Raw genomic sequence first — 9,340 nt, 5'->3', positions numbered from 1 at the left:
AAGTATATGAGGCAGAGTGGGGCAATTCTTGCTTCTAAGCAGTATTGGCAGTGTGTGCTAAATTCAGTATTCTTCACTAATCCCTGAATTCACGTGCATCAGTCCTTTGATATAACTCATTCATTGTCAGCTTTCACTTACAGAGGAGGCAATTAGAAATACCAAGGCTTATGACCGAAAAACCTCTCAATACCACCAAGTCCATTCTGACTCACAGTGACCCTATAAGACAGAGTAGAACTGCCCCTGTGGGTTTCGGACACTAAAAATCTTTACAGGAGTAGAAAGCCTCATCTTTCTCCCATGGAGCTGGCTGGTGGTTTCAGACTGCTAATCCTGCGGTTAACATCCCAACTCTTTACCACTATGCCACCAGATCTCGTACATACACACTAGGGGAATGCAGAACAAATATCTGCCTTTTGCAAAGGACGTATGTCCTCATGTGCCCTTCTTCCGTCAAGCTAGTTATAGTAGCAAGTTGCAGAATTGGCTGTCTAAAGTTTCCAGACTTTATTATTTTCTCTAAAGTCTGAGTATGAGTTTGGAAGAGCAATTTGGGTTTAGTTTTTATTTCCATTTTTCAGCATTTACACCAAGCTCTCAATATGTATTTTGAGTGGCCCAAAACAAGGCTCACTCTGAGCGACTAGCTGACGGAGTGCGTCAGATGTTTAGGATAAAGTAGAGGTGCTGCATAGATACCCAAGTCACCAAGAAAACACGTTCAGTCATAACACCATTTACAAAAATAATCTTTTCAGTAGTGTGGTAGTCCGACTTGACTAGAGAAATATATCCAGACACACACACACATATATATGAGAGAGCTTTATATCAAAGAGCAACTGTATATTGAGAAAACATCCCAGTCCAGATCAAGTCCATTAGTCCAATATTAGCCTACAAATCTGATACTAGTCTATAAATTCTTGTTTAAACTCATGCTGCCACTTGCAATGATGCCAAATGCAGGAAGATCGTAGGCCGGTGGGTGAAAAGTCTTGTGGATCCAATAGCAGTGGAAGCCTCTTAAGGCTTTGTCCACGGGTCTCTGCTGCATGTCTTGCCAACAGGAGGGTGAGAGCAGAGAGAGACAGAGAGAGTGACCTGCCTCTTCTGATGGCAGAATCAAGAGAGAGGAAGTTCCCTGAATCCTCATGATTAGGCCACACCCATAAGGAGGCATCCTCAGCCTGATTGACAGGTTTGACTCCACCCCTTCACTCTTAATATCCTCAAGTTGACACAAGATTATGTAACTACCACAAGTGGCCAAGCCGTGTCTGTCATACTGGAGAAATAGCCCATGTGTCTATTTTTATGGTGGACACTCCATCTCACTCCCAAACTCCCCGCGCTGGCTGCGTATTTGCTGATGGCAGTAGTCAGACACACACACACACATACACAGTAGTGTGCATTCTTTTTTAGCCTGAGAAATTCTTTCCCAAGGAGAACAGAGAGGAAATACTGTGTTCATTTAGGTTGGTTTTTTATTTGCTTTTTTTAAGTCAAAACAGTCTGTTCCTTTTGTTAACAAGAATTGAAAATAGAATCTATTCCTGGGAAACAAAGCTTGTGACTGATGAGGAATTCTTTCCTGAGTTAGGCTGGATGCAGATGTAATGAGGAGAAATATCCTTACAAAGAAAGGCTGTCCCGGGTTTTGTCTGTCCTCAACCAGGGGGCGTCCACATGCAGACGCGCCCGGCTGGCAGCCGCACCTGCCAAGTCTGCGGCCGCGTGTTTGACCCTCATTCTTCAAGGGACGTGTCTCGCCTTCAAATAGTTACTCTTTGAAAAGACATTTTCAGTAATATTTTATATACCATAATTACCAGAATAAAAAGCAGGAGGTGACTGAAGTCATGCATTTCTAGAGGCAGCGGCCAATTCTCCTCAGAGCAGGAAAATACATATATCTCGCTTGCTTACTTCCTGACCCAGACTTATTCTTCCTTAGGGTTCTTTCAGTGCCATGCCCTTCCCAGATTTTCACGGGCTTTATATCACCTCGTTATTTCATGTTTTCATTCGCATTAACTCAATATATATATACACACATGTATATACACACACAGTCTCCATGGCAACTAACAACATACTTATGTATACACACATACGTGTTGCATATGCATATACACATATATGTATGTGCACGTGTGTTTATGTGGGGGGGTGTATAACAACAAAACGTTGCCCAATCCTGTGCCATCTTCACAGTCGTTCTCATGGTTGAGCCATCGCTACAGCCACTGTGTCAGTCCTCCTTGTTGGGGACCTTCTCTTTGTCAGTGCCCCACTTTTACTAAGTATGTTGTCCTTCTCCGGGGACTGGTCTCTCCTGACAGCATTCCAGTGTCTGAAATGAAGTCTTGCCATCCTTGCCTCTAAGGAGCATCCTGGCCGTACTTCTTCGCAGAATGATTTGTGTGTCCTTTTGGTAGTCTGTGATACTTCCAATATTCTTCTCCAGCACCACAGTTCAAATGTCTCCATTCTTCTTCCGTCTTCCTTGTGTGATAGCCAACTTTCACCTGCATCTGAGGTGATTTTGCACTAAATGAAGCACATGAGCCTTGGAAACATTAAGCCTTTCCCAGAGACTGCATGATTACGTGCTTCTCTTCCTATGACAAAGTACAACCAGAATGCTCCTTAGAAGTGAGGATCGGGAGACTTGGTCTCATGGGCTTCGAACATGGTATCGGGAACGACCAGTCCCTGGAGAAGGCCATCATGCTGGGTACAACAGAAAGGGCAGCAAATAGAGGGAGACCTTCGGCGAGATGGAGTGACACGGTGGCTGCAACAGCAACTACGGAGATGGCACGGGACCGGGTAGGGTTTCAGTCTGGTGTGTGTGGCGTTGCTATGCGTCAGAACCAGCTAGACAGCACCTAACAGCAGCCACCTTCGTAGGAAGTATCCAGAATTGCCAGGTCCCTAGAGACCAGTAGGTTAGTGGGTTCCTTCCAGGGGCTAGAACGAGAGGGTATAGAGAATGGCTGCTAACGGGTACTGCCTTTCTTTTGGGGTTATTGACAAGGTTGAGTGAATAGATAATGGTGATGGTTGCACAGCTCTGTGGATATACCAGAAATCATCACATGCTGTATTTTACATGAGTGGATTTGATAGTATGTGAAATAGCTCAATAAAGCTATTAAAAAGAGAGGATGACCAAAGGGACTAACTTTGTCATTCTGATTCAGGGTTTTATGAGATAGTTGCATCAAACAATGAAAATATCTCATACTACCCAGGGTACCAGTCCTCCACTTAAGAAACAATGCATTACCTTAATTTTAAATGCAAGCAGAGCTAGTGCACTGTCCTTCATGGCTTCCCCCACCAATCCTGCAGCACCTCGAGAGTGAGGAGGGGTCCTCTGAAGCCCAGCCCTAGCCGACACTGGCAAGGTAGTCCGGGGGGTGCTACTCCCCTTGGAGCCCTTGCTGGGGTGGTTAAAGGTGGAAGCACCCAGTACACTCAAGTCTTAGGCCAAGGAACCATTTGGGCCTTTCTGACATCTTTACCCAGGAGAGATCTTCAAAGCCAGACCAAATAAATAACTAAAGGTGATGGTTTTATTTTCATAACTGTAGTGCTTAATTGCTGCATGTTTTTTGTGAACAGATGCGTAAATGCTTTTCAAATTGGCTACCAGCCATATCTGAGGCTTCTCCGCTTCTTTTAATACTCCTTCCGACAATTCTACATGTTCCAGGCAAATGGCCTTTGCATGGAGACGATGGTCTACTGCTACTCCCTGCAAGGGCTTGTTCTGAGAGAGTTCAGGAATGCCTCTCACGAAGCCTCAATTCCTGCCTGTCAAGTAGCCACTCCCTCTTAGTGTCCTCTAATATTTTAAAACTGTCTTCTTGGCTCGTAATGCACATACTGTACAATTCAACAGTTCGCTCACATCAAGAAGAGTTGTCCAATCATCACCATAATCAGTTTTATGGTGTTCTTCATTCTTGTACTTAGCGTCATAGCTACCTATTTTCCCCCAACCTCCCCTGTCATCCCCCCCAAAATTCTTAATCTAGTTACTTGTCGCTATGGATTTATTTACCTATCCTGGATTTCATCTACAGAAAATAAGTTTTTGTTAAAAAAAAAACAAAACTAACAATAACAAAGTCAAACATCAAAATCTCAATCGAAAAGCAAACAGGATAAATATTTAGAAAATAGTGAAAGCAACATATGTACAAATATGTTCGATGCAATTGATGTACAGATTGTTAGAAGAACTGTAAGAGCCCCCAATAAAATGAACTTTTAATTTAAAAATGTTAAGGGATAAATAAAAAGCAGGAAATATTTAAAAAGAGAGCAAATTTAAATGGATGGATCATAAGGGAGAGCAAACAATTGGAAGCTAAATTTTAGCCTAACTGCATCTGCGTGTCAGACTTCAATTTAAGATCCAAATCTTTACCCAGGATTTGGTGTCCAAAGAAAAACACCAGGCAAAAGTGCAAACTCGAATGAACATATAAATACAGGGACGTCTGAAAATAGCCATGTCTCTCGTGTGTGTGCTGTCTTCTCCATGCAGCTCCTGCTGGAGCACCAGGACGCAATTGCCCCAGAGAAGCATGACTCGCTGAACGAACTCTTGGAGTTGCTGGGAGAGGTACCCAATGTGGAAGCTTTTCTCGGTAAGACCCGCGCATCTCTTATTGTTGATTGATTTTCCTGGGCTGAATTTTTTTTTATTATTGTAACTTAGAATTTAATACTTGAGCTTATTTAAAAGGCAATATCTGTACTATTGTTGCTGTTGTCAATTCCAGATTAATAATAGCCCCATAGGACAGAGTCGACCTGCCCCGTAGGTTTTTCTAGGCTGTCATCTTTCAAGGAACCAACCAGAAGGACTTTCTTCCACAGAGCTGGTTTGAACTGACCACCTTTCAGGTAGCAGCCCAGTGCTTAACCATTATGCTACCACAGCTCAATATAGTTCTATTATCCCTTCTTGTATCTGTGAGTCTGCATCACCTCAATGGCAGTCAGTGGCTGAAATTAAGAGAAGGAGCCCTGGTAGCCTAGTGGTTAAGTGTTGGGCTACTAACCATGAGGTTAGCAGTTCAAAACAACCAGCTGCTCCATGGAAAAAAGATGAGGCTTTCTACTCCTGTACTGTACAAAGTTATAGTCTCAGAAACACACAGGGGGCGTTCTACCCTGTCCTTTAGGGTCACTATGAGTCGGAAGTGGCATGATAGCAGTGAGTTTGGCTTTGGGGGTTGTATTAAGAGAAATGTAGTTGGTAATGCCTTCGACTGTCAAACAACTTGATATTCCTGAAAGGAAGCTCTTGACACTGCAGAAATGACTCATTCAGGAGCCCAAGATAGTCTAAAATGAGAAGCCCCTCACTGTGCATTCTAAGGATTGCTTTTATCAACAGTTCTCTCTTTCAATGACTCAGCAACAAAATCCATCCATCCAACATGTTGCATATCTGTGTCCCAGGCTGTTTTGCTATCTACGTCGAGATTTTAGAAGCAGACAGGAAAGCAGACACTTGAGATGTGTTCGAGTGGGTTTGTGAAGACCGTGACCTCCCGCCCCATTTCTGGGCATATCTCCCTGTCGTTGGCGTCGCGGTGAGAGACCTGGAGGAATAATGCTCCCGTTTTTCTGCAGGCGAAGGAGCAGTTGACCGCAATGACCCTAACAAGGAAAGCACACTAAGTCAGCTCTCCAAGACGGAGATTTCCCTGTCCTTGACCAGCAAGTACGACGGACAGGATGGGGAAGCCATAGACGGGCAAAGTCTCATGATAAAGTAAGTTTGGGGTCGCCAGGCTATGTGTCTTAAGGGTATGTCTTAAATCCTGCATGTTCAGACTTCCAAAGAATTGATCTTCATCGGTGTGAATATTGAAATACACTATGCTTCTCCATCAAATATTTAACCAAACGCAAGGTAATAGATTTAAGAGAGAACTAAATATTCTAGGAGTTTATAAACCATGTCTCCTTTTAGAGCATTCTATATAATGATTTGATTTATTTCCTTCAAGAAAGGAAAGCTTGTGGGGGGAAAGAACAAACAAACAAGTAACTGGAAGGAAATCCGTGTTGAGAGTAGTCAAAAAAATTAATGAAGAAATAATTGGAACCAAATTTGATTTGGGGTATGACATGATAATATCAAGGGTACATAACATGATAGGCTATGATGATGCCTTCTGATTTACTGGGCTTCTTTCCTATTCAACGGGCCCTGAATTGGATAGCAGCTCCGTCTTTGTAGCCTATCTCCTGTTTGAAGAGATCTCAACGCAAGGCACCTACACTTTTATGGTAGCTGTTCCATTGAGGCCTCCCAAATAGTCCACTTCCGTTCTTTCCACCCCAGGAATAAAGAGTGACATCCATGAGGGTGGTATCAGTTGCCATCAAACCACCCCTCACGCCTGGCACCTTCTGCCTGGCAGGACTCGCCATGGCCCAGCCCCGGCCATCCTGGATAGAGTTGAGTTTTTGTTGTGGTTCTGGTATCAACCCATCTCCTGGAGGGTTTTCCTTCTCTCCAGAGACCCTCTACCTTCCCGCCCATGAGGGTGTTTCTGGTGGTTGGTCTTTCCTGATGGCATGTCCAAAGTCAGCAAGTGGAAGTCTTACCCGTCCTAGCTCCCAGAAACATTCTGTTGTATTTCTTCTACAACCAAGAGTCAGTTGCACATAAATCAGAGCCCTAGAAATGAAAAACACATGCTCACCAAAAAATGAGGCATTTACAAGAACTCTCATAAAGAAAAAAAATGCATACTAAGCACACTTGAACAGTTATATAGTGAGATGAGATTGAAAATGGAAATGGGGAAACGGGGACAAAAGGGGCTAAGTATATTTTTAGGTAATATTCCACATTACTTCCAAGCTTCGTGTCTTAAATTGCAATGCTTTTAATGTAAAAGCTGTTTCTGTCTTGCCAATGAGTGTTTTCGACATTTCCGGTGGTTTTTTCTCATAAAGTCATTCTCCTCTGGAAGAGCCTGCATGGTGTGCTCTGTTGCTGTAGTGCTGCTTCTAGTCAGCTTGTGTATTTTGACCTTGGATCATCTAAGGCAGTGGTTCTCAACCTGTGGGTCACAACCCCTTTGGGGGTCGAAGGACCCTTTCGCAGGGGTCGCCCGATTCATAACAGTAGCAAAATTACAGTTATGAAGTAGCAACAAAAATCATTTTATGGTTAGGGAGTCCCCACAACATGAGGAACTGTCTGAAAGGGTGGCGGCATTGGGAAGGTTGAGAACCACTGATAAGGCTCAGTTTAGTCAGTCAGCAAACGTTTGGTTGCGTGCTTTCTGCTAAATGCATTGGGCTTCCTGTTGGCAAACCATCAAGAAGACAGAAAGCGCCCCCATTGTCCAGGCGTGCGAACGCTAATGGTGGAAAGCAACTGCTCTGCGGTAGAACAGAGGCCAGACTGTAGTCAGTGCCCAGTCCTGGCGGCCTGTGGACAACAGAATGAAGCACCGCCCAGTCCAGTGCCGTCCTCGGTCTGTGGTGGAGCCCACTGTGTCGATCCATCTTGTTGAGGACGCTCCTCTTTTCCACTGCCCCTCTTCTTTACAAAGCATAATGTCCTCTAGGGACTGGTCTCTCCTGACAGCATGTCCAAAGTATAGAAGACGAAATCTCTCCAGGGCACGACTTCTTCCAGACTTTGGACGTATTGTCAGGGGAGACCAGTCCCCGAAGTGGGACAATCCTATCTGGTAAGGTAAAGGGGCAGTGAAAGAGGAAGGCCCTGATGAGCTGCATTCACACAGCGGCTGCCTCAGTGGGCTCCGGCATAGAAACGGTTGTGAGGACGGTGCAGGAGCATGCACGGTTTCTTCTGTGGGCGTGGGATCTCTGTGAGTCACAGACGATTCCATGACACCCAACAACATCAGCACTACGACAGCTCTCCATCTCTGCCTCTAAGGAACATTCTGTCTCTTCTTCTTCCAAACAGAATTGTTTGTTCTGTTGGCAGTCCATGTCCTTTGCTGGCACCATCATTCAAATGCATCATTTCTTCTTTGGTCTTCCTTATTCAGTGTCTGGCAGGGACCAGTCTCCCCACAACCGAGTGGGTCCAGGGGGCAGTTGGGAAATGGAGGGGTAAATTAAGGAGACATCAGACAAGATAAAGCATGCAAGGGCTCACCTCTTCCATGTCCACTGGAACCAGAATGAAGGAGGAATATATTCTCCCACAGATTTATATAATCTCGGGCATGCAAGCCATGGCAAGCACATAGGTAACAGGAAGAGGTTGTATTGGAGGCATGCACGTAACATGTTGGGGACAAGCTAGGGGTAGTCAAGCAATAGAAAGGGTGGTGCCAATAGAGGCATACATGTGACAGGAAGGTACATACATAACAAGATCGACAGATTCTAGAGTCAAGATGGCAACTAACCTTGGTCATCTCTGAACTGGCTTGACCTTCCTTAAGTGCTCCTGAGCTCTTCTCCAGGGGAACAATCTGATCCTTAACAAAAGGGAGTGGGAAGGACAATAGAATAGGGTTTGATTGTTCTTGATGGCAGACAACCAGTCTTCAAGCAGTTGACCTTCACGCACATATAGTAGCAACCATGTGTCTGCCAGTAGCACCTTAAAATTGGCATTATTAGGGGGAGCATGATGGGGAATAACTTGTACTTGGAGAATGTGACTGGAACGTAGAATGTGAAGGTTCCCTCCACAGGAGCCCCACCCTCCCAGACTCCTTACCATATGAACGTAGAGAATCTGTCAGCATACACTCTCTTCCCGGTTCTGTTTCCCACAAATGTCCAACTGCCCCACGCATATGAGATGATTGAGAATACTATGGGTGGGATCAGGCCCACCTCAGTCCTCAAACTAACATCCTTGCTCTTCAACACATTAAAGAGGTCTTGTGCCTCTCATTTATCCAATGCAAAGTGTCCTTTGATCTCTGGACTACTGCTTTCATGAGCATTGGTTGGGGAGCCAACAACATGAAGTTCTTAACAACATCGGTCTTTCCTCCATCTCATGATGTTACTGATTGGACCAGTGTGAGGATTTGGGTTTTCTCCACGCTGAGTTTAATCCGTACTGCAGGCTGCAGCCCTAGCTCTTCATCAGTGAGTGCTGCAAGTCCTCCTCACGCTCAGCAGGCAAGGTCGTGTCATTGCTTATCACAGGTTGTTACTAAGCCTTCCTCCAGTCCTGATGCGGCATGCTTCTTCACGTAATTCAGCTTCCCTGATGAGTTGTTCCGCATACAGATTCAATAAGGGTGGTAAGAGGATACAACCCTGACACACGTCTTTCTTGACT

At 44.7% G+C, this 9,340-nt stretch overlaps 1 protein-coding gene across 1 annotated transcript in view; it reads left to right on the top strand.

Moving 5' to 3' along the window:
- The window catches only part of IQGAP2 (IQ motif containing GTPase activating protein 2), a 291,748-nt gene that overhangs the window by 252,623 nt on the left and 29,785 nt on the right, over positions 1 to 9,340 (top strand). Inside the window, 3 exon segments of the mRNA XM_004703528.2 lie at positions 4,115 to 4,178; positions 4,537 to 4,676; positions 5,671 to 5,812. Of these exon segments, the coding sequence (XP_004703585.1) occupies positions 4,115 to 4,178; positions 4,537 to 4,676; positions 5,671 to 5,812 (346 nt within the window).

This window comes from Echinops telfairi, unplaced genomic scaffold (assembly GCF_000313985.2).
Source record: "Echinops telfairi isolate 266 unplaced genomic scaffold, ASM31398v2 ScPeMD7_7469;HRSCAF=8507_1, whole genome shotgun sequence".
In the NCBI taxonomy this organism is placed as follows: Eukaryota; Metazoa; Chordata; class Mammalia; order Afrosoricida; family Tenrecidae; genus Echinops; species Echinops telfairi.
This window is presented reverse-complemented; position numbering and strand designations above follow the sequence as displayed.